This window comes from Ambystoma mexicanum, chromosome 3q (assembly GCF_040938575.1).
Source record: "Ambystoma mexicanum isolate Mex_15411 chromosome 3q, UKY_AmexF1_1, whole genome shotgun sequence".
NCBI lineage: Eukaryota > Metazoa > Chordata > Amphibia > Caudata > Ambystomatidae > Ambystoma > Ambystoma mexicanum.
In genome coordinates, this window is record NC_090926.1 from 1197642752 (window position 1) to 1197662528 (window position 19777).

The window sequence follows — 19777 nt, forward strand, 5'->3', positions numbered from 1 at the left end:
TTTTGTTAGAGTTACTTTAATTGATATATATATATGAGTGATGATGTAAATGAGGTTGGGCTTTTTTGGGTTATTTCCTAGCTGGAGAAATAAACCATCCTTTGAACTCTTGCAGCCGGTTCTTAGTGCCTCTTCCCCGACAGGGGTTGTGTTGGTTATTTTATTTTCTCTTACACGTAGTAAGACAGGGAAAGGCACCTACACCATTCACCTGGACACTGTCCTTATAATACTCTTTAGTATTATCTGGGATAGAATTATAGACATCTAAGTTCTATTGTTCCCACAAACCCAGAGACACTAAAGAAAAACTGGCTGAGACTCCAATGGAACGTTTCCACCTGCCGTTTGTACTTCCTCCTCTGGAGCGAAGGCTAGGGAGACAAGCTGGACTCCTGAAGGTTTACCCTTACATCTGGGATCTCCTTTCACATGGTCAATAGAGCCACAAACAAAGCATTTACCAAATGCTTTCTGGAATGGTGGCTTGTTCTGAACTCCTTCTGGTTTGGCACCAGAAGGTACACTAGCCTGATTTGGTTTCCCTTGTGGCTTACCCCTTTGGTTTTGTTTGGGGCCCTCTTTGGAATTGGAATTATTAGAATTCTCTTTGGAGTCATTTTTTGGCTGTTTTCCCTCATCATTTTTCTGGGTAGCCCCAGAATCCTTGTGAGTGGCCCTGTTGGCAACCCACAAGTCAGCAGCCCTAGCTAACTTCCTGGAATCCAAGTCCTTTGAATCAGCCAAGTGCTGTCTGAGCTCAGGAGAGCGGGCATCATAAATTGACTCCAACATTACAAGATTCTTCATTCCTTCATAAGTGTTAACCCTGTAACCTTTAATCCATCCCTCTAAGTTTTTCAAACTTTCACTCACCCAGGTAGCCCAAGGGGTACCATCGTGCTTTTTGAGGGTCCTAAACCTCTTAAGGTACTGGGAAGGGGTCTTCCCAAATCTAGCTATTAAAGCTAGTTTCACACATTCATAATCCTTCTTATCCACCTCCCCCAACTCCATTACCACATCAGTTGCAACAGGGGGAAGCCTAGAGAACAACCAAGGAAGTAGCTTATTCCCTGTGATGTCCTGGAGCCCATGATTATACTCAAACATTTTTGACCAATCTAACACATCCAACTTAGGTTCATACATACCCACTAATTCTTTAGGCATCCGGGGTCTTTTGGGACTGGAACTCCTAGAGGAACCAGAGGAGAGAGAAGCATTTTCCACAGACAACTTTTTCATTTCTAGTTCATGATTAAGCTCTATTTCTCTGAGTCTCAACTCAGCTTGCTTCTGCTCGGCCTGGGCATTCATTCTTCTGAACTCTAGCTCTTGGTTTTGTTCAGATTGAGCAATAAAACATTTGTACTCTAATTCAAGCTTCATTTTTTCAAGTTCAAAATAAGCAGGGTTACATGTAGGACCTGGTATAGGCCCAGTAGGTACAGTAGGTAAGGCAGGCAGGGGCTCAGAGTGGCTAACTTCATTAGGTTCACTTTCCTCTTCTGACTCACTATCAAGGCTTTGATTCAGATCAATACCATTACTGTTTTCTACATTTGCTTGGGGGGTAGATTCCTCTGTACCACCCAGACTTTGGTTTTAGAGAGATTTTTATGTCTACACAACACTTTTAAACAATCAGCAGTTTTGGCAGACAATGATTCTAGGGTATAACTCTCCATAGCAGACATAGTTAGAAAATCAGCTTTTTAGTGCTAAGCTTTGTGGTTAGTTGTCCTAAAGTATTCAAAAAGCACACTAAAGTGTATACTCAATACAAATCCCACCGCTGTACACCAGTGTTAGGCAGAAACCTGTGCAGTTCCCTCTGGGACCACTGCAAAAGATTTAAGACTGCAGGTGGTTGGAAGTAAACCCAATTGGTAGCAGTCTATACCACCCAGATTTACCTGGTAGCTGTGGCTGAGCAGTCAGACTTCTCTCAAGAAGAGTTAGGCAGTATACAGAGTATTCACAATAGGTCAAAAGAACACAGTAGAACAAGCAAACACTGACCAGAGCTTGGTGTAAAAGAGATATAATAATTTATTTAAAAACACATCTAGTTAAACACACTGGCACTAATATCAAGCAGTTAAAAAACAAGGTCACTAAAAGATATACACTCACTTCAACGGTTATTAGACAAGTCTTAAGTAAAGCAACACTTATTTTCAGACAGCGGTGAGCGCTTAACGCTAATCAATCGGTTTAAAAGGGAGAGAAAGGCAGAGCAAAGATAGAAACAGATCCCAACACTTTCGGAAGAACACAGTAGGAGACGAAGGCAGGTTACAACCGTAAAGTCAAAGTCAAAAAGGCCGGACCCACTTCAAGAGGCTCCGGACGAAATGTGTCCAAGGTCACACGGTTGAAAGTGCCCAAAAGTCTTGCAAAAAGTTCAGAAAGAGTTGGACCAAAAAGAAAGGGACCAGTTAGATGGTCAAGGCGGCCAGCCCAGTCCAGAACGTTAAGGGATTATTGTTACCTTGTAGCAATCTTTAGAAAGGGAGGCCTGGCGGACACAGTACCTTAAAATGGTGAGAACGCTCCAGCGGGGGCAGTTGTTCCTGGCAGCGGGTGCAAGTCGGTGCTTCGTCCGGGGGAAGAGAGGATCTCGTCGGGGAGGAAAGCAGGAGTCCGTTGCACTGCCAGGGAAGAAACCAGCTGCGGAGTTCTCAATTAAAAGGAGCAATCCTTTTATTCGCGGTTCAGTGGTAAGTGGCTATCCGGTTGCCGGGGTGCTTGGCACGGGCAATTCGACCACAAGACGTCCTGGGATGTGAGAAAAGAAGGTAAACTGGTTGTGCCCACCAGTCAAGGGAAGAAGACTCTCCAGCCGGGAGATCTCCTCTGTCGTTGGGAAGTGGTGGGTCGGTTCAGCAGGGCTCCACCGGTGGTGTCGTCGTAGCAGGTCGGCTCAGCTTCTCCCTCGTCGGATTTTCAGGTCCTGTGGCGACTTCTGAAGTTCCAGTCCCAAAAGCCCTGCTTTTATGCAGCACACCCCCATTCATTCAGCCTAGCTGTCAATCAAACATGCTAAGTGGTGAGCCTGCCGGATCACCACTTGGGCCAATCACACAAGAGTGCGACTTGAGTTACCAAGGTAACTCAGTCCAGGGTGCCTAAACCTCCTCCCACACCCCCTGTGGTACCCAGACAGAGTGGCACCACTTTTAGAGGCTTCTGTGGAGAAGCCCGCCAAAAAGTGGAACAAAGGGCTCGACCTTTGGTTTGGAGTTACAGAGGCGAACACAAACGCCATTTTAAAACTGTGTTCTGGCAGAAAATACCAACCGGTGAATTAATATTAAATTAATAAACCGGCAGTATGTTAGAGGCTATGTTAAAAAGTATTAGCATCGAACAATGGGAAAATCCCATAGAGACATATTTGCGGTTGAATATAAAAAGTAGTATCCACTGCCACCAGCCAAAACTCGACGAGGGGGGACGGGACAGTGCCCCCTCGAATAACAGACCCAGGTGCAATCGAATTGCCCCTACCAGTACGTCCACAATATGATGGTTCGTACTGGTTCTGTTAGTAATTTGGGACTAGTAAAGCCAATGGTGACTTTTCATGCCCTGGGAGACAGTAGTCAGTCCCAGGGTATGGAGTCTATGGTGGGGGGTCACTATGACACCCCGGTGTTACTGCATGGAGGGTGCTGTGTAACACACATAAAAAAACATATGAGACCCTATGGAGTAAAAGACCCCATAGCCCATGAAACACATTAACATTCAAAGGAACACCATAAATCATGTCCAAGAGTGGGAGAAAAAGAGTCTAACTCTTGGCAGGAGAAAAAACAAACTCCAGAAATCCAGCAAAGCTGCTGGGGGACTCACTAGGTTAGGAAATTCAGCCTAAACAGAGAATTCTCCCTAACACTTAACATGACATTTGTCTTTTACCTTTGGTACTTTGATGCAAATTTAAGAGCAGAACGTGGTCATTAACCCCTAGGAGGTTATCAGAAAGACTGAGGTAAAATAAACAACCTTTTGATATATTGTGTATGTAACCTGGGCACAGATAACACAATTAGCTAACGTGCTTTGCTATTTAGTCTCTTTTGCAGTTATGCACAAACGTAGATACATGCAGGTAAAAGGATAAGATACCTATATGTTTGCAAAGATGAAATGGCTGAAATTTATAATATGAAAACTGACGATATTAGGGTTTTTTCCTGTGTTTTTTTTCTGTGTGTTTGTCTTATGTTATATGTCTTTATCTTTTATCATACATTTGGTCATATCTGATTTCCTTGAATATCCATGATTTGGGTTCTTGTATGTATGGTACACAATGGGCCTCATTACAAGTGTGGCGGTCCGGAAACAAGGGTGTCGGTAAGCTTACCGCCACCCTTGTTTAGGGACCGGCACACTACAAGTCTGCCTGCTGGGGCCTCAGTGCCCAAACAGGTCTGAGCCTGCTGGGCAAAGCGGCCCAGGCAGGCAGAGATGCCATGGGAGCACCAGCACCATTAGCAACGGTGCCAGTGCTTCCGAGTCCCCATTCCCATGGAGTCCGACGGGACTCCGTGGGAATGGGGACTTACAAAACCTGCCGCCTGACTTCCGCCGGGACTTGTAATGTCCTGATGGCACCGGGAAGTCAGGCAGCAGATCCCGTGCTACGGGGTTGGCGGCAACGGCTACCGTTGACCTCGTAATGAGGCCCATTGTTTAGCCCTGAAGACGTACTAATCTCCAAAATGCATTGGGCCTCATTACGACCCTGGCGGAAAGGGGTTTACGCCAGCGTAAACCATGGCATACCTTTCCGCCCGACTACGAGTTCCCGTAGCGCCATGGTGATTTTTACGCCTGCTTTTTGCAGGCGGAAAAATCCATGGCGCTACGGGACTTGTTGTTAATTACGCCACCGTAATTTACGGTGGCGTAATTAACGCCTTCCCCACTCCCATTATACCCTATGGGGCAAAAATGGGAATGGGGAAGGGTAAATGGGGATTGGGGACTTACCGCCCCGCCAAGGTCGGAATGGGGTGCAAATTGCAAATTGCACCATGGTCCTCCGCCAGGGTCGTAATGAGGGCCATTGTCTTTAGGACACTTTTTTTTTTTTACTTTCACTGCCTTTTATGAAAGAATAAAATAACTGAGTCATAAAAACAACGGGGGTCATTCCGAGTAGGGCGGTAAGGGTTAACGGTCACCGTTAACGAGACCGGTGCCGTTAAACCCTTACCGCCCTGTTCCGAATTCCCTTTGCGGGTTGTTACTTAACGCCTGTTTTTTGCAGGCGTTAAAAAACCAACCCGCAAAGGGACCTAGGAGCTAATTACGCACCGTAATTTACGGTGACGTAATTAGCGCCTTCCCCATTCCCATTGAGCCCTATGGGGCAAAAATGGGAATGGGGAAGGGCCCTTGGTGAATGGGGAATTACCGACCCCGCCAACCTTGGAATGGGGCGGTAATTCCGCCATTCACCATGGCGGAGTCGGAAAAATAATGGCGTCAACCAAGGCGCTAATAGCGCCTTGGTTAACGCCTGGTTCGGAATGAGGCCCAATATACATTGAAAATATGATTCAATGATACTGATAACTGTATTGACAAGATTGGAACTTGTATATAAACTTTGACTCAACCTGTGATCAGGGGATAGAGAGAGTACTTGGCTGGTCCAGGGGCAACCTTGAACCTTATGTGTATATTTGATATCCTTGTGCCAAGGGTTTTGTTTACCAATGTGCTCCAGAGAACTATTTTGAGAACTATTTTAAATACTGAAGTGTTTATACTAGTTAAGGGACTAGAATACTTAAGAAACAGAGTGAGGCCCACCCTCTACCATTTGTTATGCTGAGGGAATGTCACAGCACAAAGGATGCTGAATGATGTCAAAAAGGGGGAAGGCTTTATGGCAGTAATGGTAGAATCACTATTTGCCAAACCTTTTTTTTGCAGATAAGAGATGCACCACATTTTATAATGTGCCGAAACAAAGTGGACATATCCGAAAACTGTGCCTGGGAAGTGCGTGCAAGTGTGCTGAAGGTAACGTATATGATGATGGTTAGAACAACTTAAATCTCTATCCATGGATTACAGTAAAAACAAAACATTGTGGTGTTCAGACCCTCACAGTCTTGAATGGTATGTTAAAATACAACAGGACCTTGTGCTTTGCTTGTGGTTAGAATTCGCTGATACACAATCTATTGCAGACCAGTGTTTCTGAAACCTTCCTTCAATGCCGTAGTATGTACTGGAGCATCACATATGGAGACACACACACATGTGCTGATAACTCTAGAGCCTCTAAAATCGCGTGCGTTCTCCACGCTAAGGGATTGTTTTCTCCCACAGATTCCTCATCTTAGATATATTCGCCAGTGCCAACTGTGATGAATCCTATAGAGTCATCACTAATCCCCAGCCTAAAGTCTCCTCCCATGTGGTCAGGTGAAGGCAGCTGCAACCTGATCGTGACCCTGGTGTTGATATTATGAGTGAGGATCATATGGGAGTAGATGGTTGCAAGGGAGATGTGGTGACTCCATTGCGAGAGACATGGTACCCTTCCTTTTCATGTGAAGAGCACCCTATAATTCCAGAGATCCCAATGGCACATTGGGCCTCATTACGACCCGGGCGGTAAGGGATTACCGGTACTGGTAAGGGCACTAGTGCCGGTAATCCCTTACCGCCCAATTCCGAGGTCCCTTTGCGGGTCCTCCCTTAATGGCTGGTTTTACCAGCCGTTAAGGATGGGACCCGCAAAGGGACTTTGGAGGTAATTACGGTACCGCAATTTGCGGTACCGTAATTACCACCTTCCCCATTCCCATTGAGCCCTATGGGGGCTCGAACGGGAATGGGGAAGGGCCATGGTGAATGGGGAATTACCGCCCCCACAAACCTTGGAATGGGGCGGTAATTCCGCCATTCACCATGGCGGAATCGGTAGTTTACTGGTGGCAACCATGGCGCAAATAGCGCCATGGTTACTGCCCGGGTCGTAATGAGGCCCATTGTCTTTATACAGGTCCCTGAAATTATAAAGCTGTGACACCCATTTTTGTTAATCACCCTATGCAGGATATCATTCACACCTCATGTCTACATGAACCACATTTAGCATCTCCTATTTCCAATGGTCTTCAGTTTTTTTAAACAATACAACCTTAATGAGCTAAAACTACCATGGACTTCATCTCCCATAAAGCCTCAAGTAGTGAGACGAGGAAAATTAAGAAGGAGTTAATAAGGAATGAAGAAACATTGATCCAAATTTGCAGACTAGTTGTAGCTACGTGGAACATTTAAACCTGCCGAGCATCTGCAGGCGAACAGAACAGGAAGCAGCTCAGGCAGCACAAGCAGATATGAACAGTTGAACTGTGCGGAACGGAGTAGGGACTTATAGCCTCTGTTTGGAAGTTAACTCACCTGGATAGATGTGAGATCGGGAGTGGTGTCGCAGACGCTGCAGGGGGACCGCTGGGAGTGCAACAGCAAGGCTCGTGTAAGCGCGGTCCAGTGCAAACCCTTCACTTTCAACGACACATGAACGCGGAGCAGACTCTGGAACCGAATGTGGGTTAGCATAACCGGGGAAGCTCTCCGGGAGTTGCTGCTTCACCGCAGCACCATGCCTTGGTCCAAAGACGCCAACAAACACCAGTGAGTGTGCCCAAAAGTGCTGGGGGCCCCTGGGGCATGGGGACAGGTATATGGACAAAGAAATTAATCTTTTGAATTCAGAGCCAGTAAATTGAAGAGACAGAACTTATACAAGTCTTCATGTGAAAAAGAGCCATATGGGGAAAGCTGGAACAAATGTTATCCGCAGCAAATGAACATTAAGGAGGAAGTTGAAAGGCAGAGTTTCATCAAGTACCCTTATGTGAGAGGTCAGTTTGGAAAATATTGGAACAAGCATTGAAAACAGAGGGTTTTTCCCTTCCCACTCATGGGGGATCTTCTAAACAGTAGCCCGAGGAGAGCCATTGCTTTTGGATCCCGACCCTGGGGGCGGACTAGCGAGGAAGGATCACCTGGGTGGAGGGTCCTCTGGAATTGGGGAGGAATTACCCAAATGCGAGACATGGTATCCTCCTTTCAAACCCCCCTACCTGACATTCCCTCAGCCTATATGACATATTGTGTGACTGACACCCGGTTTCCCCTGTACTCTCCTTGTTTAAAACACCACAGCAATATAACAATGGAAAAAATACATCCGGAGGCACTCTACCATTTTTATAAATGTCCCATTAACAAGGTCAGGCGAAATCAGGCACTGAACGAAATAGCAAGGCACCTAAAGGATGTTAATAATAGTTTACCAGAGGACAGGAGGTGTTCACTCCAGCAATATCACAAGTTAACAGTGTGTCTGGAGCCCATGCCCACCCTTCCCCCAGCAATAATGGAGAACTCAGCCATGGGACAAATAAACTGTCTTTATTCTCCAAAGAAGAGGGATCATAAAGGAAACAAAAAAATCTCCGGCAATCTCAGCAACTGAGCCTGTGTCATCCGGATGTATTCCTTGGTGAAGTCCCAAGCCCCAATCCATCCCCAGCTCCGCTGGGTCACCTGTGGGTCACCTGTACGAAGATCACAAAACTGAGCCTTTCTGTCTGCAATTATTATGGCTTTTGTTCTGCATTTCGCATGTGGGTCGTCGCCTTGGGAATCGGCACTGTCCTTGGCTGCGAACACTGTCTCTGTGCTTCGTGCTGCAGAGTCTGCATCTCTTCTTCCATATTTTGAGGCCTATGGCTTCAGGCAAATTCACTACAGTAATTCTTTGGTTTCCTTATAGCTTCTGTTATCTTCTTTAGAGATCAGTAGTGGTAGAGTCCTATAGGCATTCGCTATTGAGTTTAGTGCTGTTTGTTTCGCATACCTTGTACTTCTTTAGTCTGAAAAAGGTTTAAACAGAATTTCATAAAGATTGATCTTGAGTGTTTGTTTGGAAATTCTTAAAGATAAGTAGTAAGCTTGTTGTAGGCCTTGGCTTCGGGCACAGCCAGCCGCATACACCTATGTTGCACTCTTTGATCTGCGGTATCAATCCAATCTTGTTTCGACACTTTCTTTTTGACTGAGTTTGGGTTTTGTTTCAGAGCTTCTCTATTGGTGTTTAATTGGATTAGGATGGTTTCACATCTCTGAAGCCATTTGCCCAGTATTGTTCCACCTTTATCCACTGATGGTGTATTCAAGATCTTAAACTGCGGAAGGCGCTCATCATCGATCACTTTGCTGTAAAGCGACAGAGTGTTCCAGGTGATCCTTGCATTGATCGAGATGAGGCCTAATTCGTATCTGATGCAGGCGGTTGGCGTGCCTCTTGGTAGCTGTAGAACCGTTCTCCAGAATACTTGCTCACAACTTGACCATGTCGTGTGGGGATATCCCAAAACAGTTTCTGCGCTGTGAATCAATGATGGTACCAATTTGGAGTTGTAAAAGTTAAAAGCTGGTTTTAGTGTAAACTTCCGAAACGTCTTGTTTATCCTGGCACCTTGCGCAGTTAGTTGCTTGCATTTCCATCTTATCTTTTGTGCCATTGGTTCGTCATTGATGTTTGAGTTTATTAGAACACCTAGGTATTGGGACTCTTTTAAACATTTTAGGACTTCTTGTCCCATCTTCCACTGGAATGTTTTTTTGCCATTTCCTTTCAATCCCTTCAAGTTTCTCAGGGTCAGGATTTCTGTTTTGGTAATGTTAATCTGTTGACAATTTTCGTCAATGCATTTAGCCAGGGTGGACAGTTTGCGCTGAGGGGCCGATTGGGGTAGCGTCCAGGAGAACGTTGTCATCTGCATATAACATATGGTTTAGATGATTTCCATTGATTTTTGGGGAAAAGGACTGCACTGATCCCAAAGAGGTACCAACGTTGGCTATGAACAGATTGAATCGGATTAGCCTGTATCAGGCACCCCTGTTTCACACCCCTAGCTGTATTTATCGGGTAGACAAATTATTGTGTTGGTCTACCCAAATTCTTATGTCTGTGTGTGAGTATAGTTCTTTAATTGCCACTATTAAGTTTACAGGGCATTTCCACTTTGACAGCTTAGCCCATAGCCGTTCTCTACCTATGCTGTCAAAGGCGTGAGCCAAATCCACTAATGCAAGATAGATTTTCGTTTCTCACTTTATTGCTTCCATGTTTAGCAGATTGAGCATTAGCAGGTTTAGTCTGCAACGTACCCCCTTTACAAACCCAGTTTGTCAGGGTTCAAAGGTTCCCGACGATCTGATCCAGGTAGGCAGCTTACATTGGAGTTGGGTGGCAAAGATCTTACCTACCACATCCAACAAATTGGTCGACAGCTTTTAGGCTCAGTTCTCACGTCCTTTCTTAAATATGGTTACGATAATAGCACTTTTTCAGGACATAGGTATCCTGCCCTCCTTCAAGATGGTCTTGAATAGTTGATCGCAGAAGTCAGTCCATTCTGATGGGTTTTGCTTCAGCATTTGGTTTGTTAGTCGATCTGGTCCGGGAGCCCTGGAGGAAGTAATTCTTTTGATGTTATCTAGGTTGTCGTCTTTGCTGATGCCGATGTTCCAGGACTTTAAGCACTGCATCTGAGGTGCTTTGTTTTCACCTTGCTTCTTGAAGAGATTTGTGTAGTGCTCGATCCACTGAACTTTCGTGACCATGTTGCTTTGCAAGGAGTGTTGGGGTACCTCCATGTCGTTAATTATTGACCAGAATTCTCTTGGATTCTTTTGTGTCAAACTTTACAGGATCTTTTCTGCATCGCGTTGTTCTACAATGATCTTATGAGAAGTCAGACAGTTTTAATATCTCATTTTCATTTTCTTTTTTTTCTCCAAGGCAATTTTCTTTGTCAGTTTTCGTTAGCGATCTAATATTCTTTCTAAGTTCTCGTTTTTTGGATGCGATCTCATTGTCAAAGGCATGCAATCATTTAAAACTCTGCTTGTTGAAACCGTAACTCCTTTTTGTGTATTTTTACAGTAGTACCCCATATTCGATCGTGTCTCCATCTTTCATATTTGTTTTATTCTCTAAGGCTCTCGTGATGTCTATGATCTCGGAACTGTCCATTCTTATTCTGTTTCGACCTGGTTCTACATTTATTGGATGGCTCCATGTTGTAGATATGGGGATTTTTTCCTCCTTAAAGGTTATTTTTACCAAGTTGTGGTCACTGTGTGGCGTGATGGTGACACTTAGATTGCAGACTCTTCTAGCGAATTGTTCAGATGCAAAGAAGTAATCCAAGAATGATTGTTGGTTATCCCTTTGCCAGGTTGCTTTTGGTGGAATGTTGCCGGCAATGTTGCCGTTCAGTAATAACATACCTCTAGCTTCAAATTCCTCAAGCTAGCAATCTTAATGGGATTTATAGACTTCGGTTTCACTGTACCCATCTTTTTGCATGTGTCTGGCATGAAGCATTCCATGTTTAGAGCTTCACAAAGGATGATGTTCGAACTCGCCTCAGCAGTCATTATTCTGTCCAGTATCTCGTAAATGTCATCAAGAAAGGACCTTGAACCTGCCGCCCAATTTTGCCAATACACATTGATAATGTGTATCTGTTGTGCGTTTTTTACTATGACCTTTACTTGTTCAATGCAAGTGTACAGAGAATGGTTACAGGTAATCAGAATCCAGTAACCAGGATTTTAATCAAGGTGATTAGGCCTGACATTGGGCAGCCTTTTGACTGTTTTATTTCTGGATTGATTGCTATTTCGTAACCTTCGACATTCAGAGGGGTTTGAAGCCAAGTTTCTTGTAGACATATTATGTCTATTGATTTGAGGCATTTAGAGGACGCGCCCATCAAGTGAGCAGAACCTTGTGTATTCTATGAGCCCATTTGTAGCGTCACGTGTGCGGTTTTGGTTGGGCGTTAACTTGACTTGTTGGAATTCAAAGCGCCAGTTATCCAGCTCCAGTCATTAGTCTCGTAGCTTATTGGAGCCACTAGGGTTACGTTCCGCTTCATATCTTTGTTATTGCATGTGAACGTAATTTTTATTTCTTTTTTGTGCCCGTATTCTTCCTCTGGAGGATTGGCAGGATTTGAGTCTCCGTCGTTCATTGCGATTACTTGGTTGTCCATTGTTTGGAGGGTGTATTCAAGATCTTTCTTGGATTCTTCAGAGTCTGGATGAGGACCACTGCGGTCCATTTCTGCCCATTTTAGGCATTTAGTGGGTTTGATCAGTGGAATTTCTTTGGTCACTTCCTTTAAGTTGAAGCCCAAAGACTTTAAATCAGCTGTTCCATTCAAGAGAGAATAAATATGTAGTAATATGTGATCGAATGACGTTTCGCTGATGAATTCCACAGTTTTAAGATCGTTTGACGATATGGATCGCAGATGTGGTATGTGTTGGAGAAGACAAAGACGCTGTTTCTGTTTAAGACTAGACCGTCATTTGTTGGGTAGCTTCATTCCAGCAGTATGCAATAGTTGGCGTCTATCTTTTGTTCATATTCAGTTGAGTCACTAAAGCTACCACTCGCCGGTCCACTCTCCAGTCCTCGACAATATCATTTCTCTTGTCCAATTTTCTCCTGTTTTGACTCCCTGGCGAAAAGAGGAGCGATGCGTCCAACGTTTTGTGAAGAGTTTGGACACATGGCCGTGGGTCTTGTTTTGGTTTAAAATTTTCCAAAATTACTAGATTCTTTGCTTCGGACTTTGCTCTCCTCTCTGCAATGGTTAGAAAGGTATCAGTGTCCAGAATACCAGCGGTTGCTTCTAGAGTACGGTTTAGGTGTATGTTGGGCGAGCAGGGATTGACACAAATTCTTTTTGCCATTGGTGCTGCCTTCTTAGAGGCTTCTTTAGGAGGGAGTCTCTGCGTTCCACTTCAGAGTCTTAACATAGGTTGATGTGCCCATCATGATTCGGGCTCTCTTCTCGTTTTCATCCCCGTCAGACTCATATGTAGACAAATTTAGTAGCGCTGCCGTAAGAATCTCATCATCTCTTTCTACCATACTCGCGTGACTAACCTCAGTGAGGGTGTCTATGTTTGTGATAGGCTTTGTGAGGGGCGGTCCACCTTTTTCCCTGCCAACTGGCGCTTTTTGAGCGACAGGTGCTTGGATGGTGACATTCAAGGATTTGATATTTCTTAAAAATTGCCACGAGTTTTTGGCATTCAGGTTTTTGCCTCTTAGCATATTTTTGGTCTTTCTCTTGCATTTAGTCTGTTTCCAAAGTTGCCCGCCTGGTTTCTCGGGCTTGGCTTCCACCTTCCTCCTATCGAATATTGCATAGCTTTCATTACTCTTTGATGTGTGTTTGGGCACCGTGTTTACTGGTATATCTGAGTTGGGGCTCACACCCTCTCCATTGTAGGAGGTTGATGCAGAAGCAACCTCCCCTTCGTTAGACCCCGCTGAGACTGTCGTGCTTTTTGGTAAGTTGTTTGTATCAGAGGTTTGTGCACTTTTTTTGGAGTATCACTCGGATTTGCCTCTTCACTAGAGATGGACAAGGCTGAGTGAATCAAGTTTAGTCGGATGCGGGTTGATGTCTGTCACGGGTGCTTTGCTATTGATTGTTGTGCTCTGCGATGCAGCAGGAGCACAGGGAGTCAAGCCTGTGCACACTTTATACACACTGGGGACTTCTAATCTTACGAGACGTTGCTCTTCGAGGCCGTGAGATTCCCTCTTCAAGATGTTCAGAGCTTCCCTCGCAGCATCCGAGAGCTGTCTTTTGTCATCTGTGTTGTTTTTTAGTTGTTCTTTTAGAAAGTTAGTAGACGTTTCAATTCTTTGATTATCCTTGCTAATATGGAGTTTCATCTCCTTCAGCTCCATTTCTGTGCTGAATATTTTGGAGTTGAACAGGGCAATTAGGGTGCACTGGTCTTTGTTGTTATCGTTGAGCTGCTCAAATATTTTAAGGAGTGGTGCTACTGCGATTGTCATTGAAGACATAATGTTTGGTCTTAAGTCATTGAGTCATTTTTTGGCCATCTCATATGTCTCATTGTTTACTGGTGTCTGTTTTAGTTTCATGTTTCTTGTTTAGACCGCCCTTCACACTTTTGGATATTCTCTATTGATGAAACATCAATCCAATGTCAACTCAGTTGAGGTGACAGAGTCGGAAGATCAAGTTTGTGCTGTGTCTTTAGATCCATGAATGAGGCGCAGGCTTGTGTTCCAATTAAGCTTGTTATCAAGAGTGGTTCTTTTTTGTATGAACACAGTACAGGAGGTGAAGGGCTGGATTCCACACGTCTACGTTTCTGTGATTGCTTGGGATTGATTCTTGCATTAATTAAAGTCAGATCTCTCAAGAGTTGGTCCGCAACTGCAAGTGAGTTGCGCCGTCTATTTGGAGTCAAAGCTTCATTTGCATACGGAATCTCTGCACGTTGACCCTTGGTCTTTGGATTCAGAGGTTGCTTTGTGTCAAATTTGGTTGGTATGAAGACTTCCTCATAGGACTTGTTAGGTTGTTGACAGATGAGCACAGGGCTGGCTTGTTTGTCCGATTTAATTGGTAGCTGATGTCAGTTATCAGCTGCTCTGTTATTAGTTCGTCCTTGCTTCCGACAACCTACTGCTTATTTTTGTCTTGTATGTGTAATAGCTGCCAACTCTTGCGAAAGAATGTTGTTTCTCACTTGGCTAATTTGAGGAGGAGGAGACTTCAAGGCAAAGTACTCCTGTTATTGGCATCTTTCATCCAGGCAATTTCCAGAGGTTCCTGTGTCGTCATTTTGCAGGAGGCCGACACGGGTCTCCGCTTTTATCCACGCTAGTATCCGGAGCGGAAGCACTCCACCTGTCTTCAGCATTGAACTTGTGTCGATTTCTGGGCATGTGTTGAATGAGTTAGTTGAGCCATTACTCCTGGAATTCACCGTTCCCCCATCTGGAATTGCACTCTGATTCGGAAGGGTCAAGCGAGTAGAGGGGGTGATTTTAGTACCGTGAGGAGGAGATTGTGCTGACTACTGCAAGGTCTTTTGCTCTCGTTATTACTGTTATTGCTGTTCGCAGTGGTCTGGCCCCGGCATGAATAATGTTTGTTAGTTTCTTTTGTTAGACCCCGCCCTCTATCAGTAAATCTCCCGCCCAAGCTGACACTTACTTGGGTTGCATAAAATCGTTGCGTCGAATATAACAGGGCAGAGTTACAACGCCAGAGCTGTGACCTCGTTTTTGGTGGGAGTCCCGTCATCATCTGATTTGCATTGTGCGAGAGGCCAGTTGTCGAGGTTGCCAAACATTCCATACTGTGGGATCAAGTCTACCCATCCCACCAGGAACACAAGGAACACTCAGTCTCACTCCGCCAAGGTTCCACGAGGAATGGAGCTCTTGTAGGCACAGTAGGCACTGGAAATAGTAGGCAGACTCTGGTCTGTTAGCACGAAGAAAAGAACAGTGCAGCACTTTTCAAATGTCCTGCTCACTCCGTCGAGGCTCCAACAGGAATGGAGCTTTTGTAGGCAGAGTAGGCAATGGAAATACGAGGCAGACTCCGGTCTGTTAACATGAAGAAAAGAACAGTGCAGCACTTTTTCAAATGTCCTGCTAACTAACATATTTTAGATTAGGATTTTGACTGAGGTATTTGGAGTCATGCACATTATGGATCAAGGCTGTGATTTTGTGTTTGTAAAATAAATATCGATTGAAATTTGTGCTTTACTCAGGTTTTTGGTAAATATGCACTGTAATTGGATATCTTAAAAGATCACTATAAACTGGATATATGCTAAGATTATCTGTTGCCCTTTTTACTTATTTAATTAATCCACAACGCTTAGGTTCTGGTCTGTTTTGTACGCTCGTCAATGTTCAGTACTTCTTCCCCCTCAAGTGGGTTTTCTCTTACTCTTAGGATGTCGTCACAGATTTCTTTGTTTGTGGTACAGTCATGTACATAATCTTCCTCCTCGATGGGCTTGGCGACGAACGTCGCCGGGTTCACACGTTGGCATCTCACTACTTTTATGGCTGGGTTTGACAGTATCAACTCATACCCTGAAGCCCTTTTTGTAGTCAGTGTGCTTTTGGGTCGTTCTAGTATTGCGAAGAGAGCATGTTCCACAAAAAGTGGTGCTGCATCCGATGGTAATACTGATTTTTCCACTGCAAAGGCGGCAGCAGCCATTGCCTGCTCGCAAGATTAGTGTCTTCTAATCAATGGGTCTGGTTTTCCGCTGTAGTAATGGTTTGTGCCCCATGGTTGTTTTCTTCTTGTCAGTACTGCGACCATTACTACCCCATTGGAGTGCAAGAACAAATAAAAACTTGTCCTGATAGTATGGGATCCCTAACACTGGAGCTGTGCATATTGCTGTCTTCAGCTCCTTAAATGTTCTGGTCATTTCTTCTGTCCACTGTAATGTGCCCTCCCCGCTTTGTGCTTCTTTTAATGCGCTCAACAAAGGCCTTGTGCATGTGCTGTAATCCAACACCCATGCTCTGAAATAGTTGCAGAGACCTAAAAACTGCTGCATTTGTCTTATTGTCATGGGTTTTGGTGTCTTGCGAATTACATCAGCCCTTTCTGGTGTCACTTTCTGCCCATCATGAGATATCAACTGTCCAATGTATAATCCTTCTTTCTGGCAGTACTGCAATTTTGCCTTGTCTACCTTGTACCTTTTTCTGTAAGCACAGTCAGCATGTGTACTGAGTCATTTCAGCACTGCATTTCTGTTTTGCTGCAGATCAAAATGTCATCTACGTACTGTATAACGGCACTATCCACATTACCTAAGTCCATTTGGAGGACCCTATTGTATATAGAAGGGGCCTCACAGTAGCCTTGGGGGAGCCTAGTATGTTTCTTATTTCTATATTGAAATGAAGCCAAATCTTATTAATCTGGGTGGAGTGGTATAGAGAACAAGGCATTCTTCAGATCTATAACCGTGAAGCAAGTAGCTTCCGTAGGAATGCTAAACAAAATCGTTGCAAGATTGGAACGAAAGGGAATTCTGCCTCGACAATCTTGTTTAAATGGCGTAAATCCTGTATAAAACACCACCACCCCCCTGTTGTCTTTTAACACAGAGTACACCGCTCTGTTGCCCGGTGATTCTGATGGTCTCAGAATGCCTTATTTAACTAGGGCAGCAGCGGTCTCGTAAATACCCTCATCTGCATCCCTCGACAGGGGATATTGCATTGGCTCGGTAAAATGGCTCCTGATTTGAGCATTATCTTTACTGCCCCTATCCCTTTCAAGAGGCCCACGTCATAGGGACTTGGGGTCCATAAGACACTGGGAACCTTGGCCAAGTCTTCCTCGAGAAATGATGCCGGTGCTTGCAGCATCATCGCAATCCTCTGTGGTGCTTCCCTGTAGTGTATCTTCACCCAGTATGTGATGCTAATGTCGAATACCATCTGGTGATCCGAGTGGTTGTCCCTGAGCAATTCTTCATCGGTCATAGTAGTCAACCTATAACATTCTCTCACTGCAATTACTGTCCTCCATGCTCGTTCGGTGTCATCTGTCCCATATAATGTTATCCAGTCTTCTCCCACTATTACTGCCTCTAGCTATAACAGGTCCACTGTCCCTTATGGCTCATCTAATGGTCTCAATATGTACTCATTGGGAAGAACCCACAGTTTTCCCTGAATCCCCGGGAGCCATGCTATTATTACTTCCACTCCATATTGAAATAGCTCCTCATCTGCTGGTACCCCTCTTTCTACTGTGCGCCTGCAATAGGCCCGAATAATCTCTCTTACATTTGGGAGGTGAATCCCAGGTATGGAGCACATTATCCCTTGATCAGTGAATGAAATGGTCATGTTTAGTTTGCTCATGATGTATCTTCCCATTATGTTTACTGGTGTCTGTCGGGAACACAGTAAGGGTGGAGACCTATAGAAAGTGTAACACCGTCTGTTAAAGGACCAAATCCGTCGCCCCAGAAAATCCCTGCGCATTCATGGCATTGCCTGACATTGGATACCTTCCCTCCCTGATACCAGACCTAGTGGCCCCTGTGTCTACAAGAAAGGAAAATGTCATGTCACCTATCGTCACCCCTATACGTGGTTCCTCTGCCGGGTTGGGTGTAATCGATAAGATGGAACACATCAGGTTTCGTCTGTGGGCTGTCCTGTTGTGTGTACAATGACATTCCATTCCCTGTGAATGGGTTGCCCCCACTACAGCCACCCCTCCCAATGGGAGATATTCCCATTGAATCTGCATGTGTCAGTGTCCAGTCATTTTGCTGTGCTGGATGTGGTGACTGCATGTTATTCTGAATATGTGGTGCAGGAGGTGCCTGTGAGTATGATTGTGCTGGCCCCTGCATTTGGGGTGCCTGTGTCACGGATTGATATGCCTGTGTGTGTGCGACCGGCATTTGCACCTGTTGCTGTGTTTGGTCTTGAGCATAGTAATCAGGCTGTTCTCCCTGTTATGTGGGCTGGTATTGTATTCCCCTGTGCTGTTGCATCCCTCCCCTTCTTCTACACACTCGTGAGATGTGACCCATCTGTCCACACACCCAACACTGGAGAGGTCCTCCCATTGATCTCTGATAGCTCCCTGAGAATCCCTCTTGGCCATGCTGCATCTGATACCATATCCTCTTCCCCTAGGTGGCCCCCCTCCTCCTCTAAACCCGCCGTACATGTTGCCCCGCCCCATGAAACCACCTCCCGCGGGTGGTGGTCTATACTGCACATGCAGGGTACCTGGTCCTTTCATGCTTGTTAACACTGGCCCTTCCATCGTATACTTTGACAATTTCTTCTGCACTAATTTTGCTTCCTCCTGCTTTCTTTCCTCGCGCTTCTTTCTTGTGTTCTCTTGCATTAGCCTACAATAGTGTACTAAAGTGAGCTGAATTTCAGACCACGCTTTAGCAACCCCACTGTTTCGTCCCATGGTTCCTGCGTCTCAAGTTTCCATTTCTCTTGAATAGCCTGAATATACTGTAGGGGGTCTTAATCATTCCCCATTTTGTGTGTCATAATCGCACTAATGTCAGAGGAGTCTGGTGTAAGAAACTTATGGTGACCAAAAGTAAGACAGACACAAGTGATCACAGTTCAAGGGTGTTTGGTATACGGGTTGGAAAAACACCTAATCTAAACCTAAATCTAAAGCTTCCCATCAAATGAAAAATAAGGCAGTTCTTGTGATGTCAAGTCAAATAAAAAGAACTATACTAAGACAACCTATTACCAATTCCTTACGCTAAATACAAAACAGGTTGGGGTAAGTTTTAAGAAAGAAAGAAGTGTTCTCAAATAAGTCTGGATTTAGTGGCTTGTGGCTGCCTTACTCACGTTTTGAGCACGGGCTTAGGTTGGAGCTTGGAGCACAGTATGGTCTCTGGCTTCACCAGCACGAGACGACAGTTCCATAGGTAAGTTCTCAGGACGTCTATGGTCAAGTCTCATTTCATTATAAAGTCTCTTGCCTTCGGGCCTGAAGTGTTCAAACAATAAAAAAAAGTTCCTTTACCAAATGAAAGTTGGTTTCCAAAAAGCTCAATATGGGTTCTGGGTTGAACCTTTCTTAATCGTGTATCCCTGCTACAGTTCCGATAGGGTGAGGACTTCACCCCTGGATCCCCCTCTTCTGGGGCTGACCTTTGCTCAATAGTTTCTTCAGATGATAGCCTAACTCCTTGGATCTCCTCTTTCGGACTCAGATCTTTCTCGACTGCCAGCCCTTGGGTGGCGGCTTCACCCCTGGATCTCCCTCGCTCGGGCTCAGACCTCTCTTGACTGCCAGTGTGAAGTTTAGCT

General features: G+C 44.9%; 1 protein-coding gene across 2 annotated transcripts in view; it reads left to right on the top strand.

The window, feature by feature from the left end:
* The window catches only part of LOC138447740 (complement C3-like), a 2843165-nt gene that overhangs the window by 2211488 nt on the left and 611900 nt on the right, over positions 1-19777 (top strand). For both annotated transcript variants that reach the window (XM_069604045.1, XM_069604046.1), the window contains exon 37: positions 5962-6051. In XM_069604045.1, the coding sequence (XP_069460146.1) occupies positions 5962-6051 (90 nt within the window). The remainder of the gene's footprint in view (positions 1-5961; positions 6052-19777) is intronic.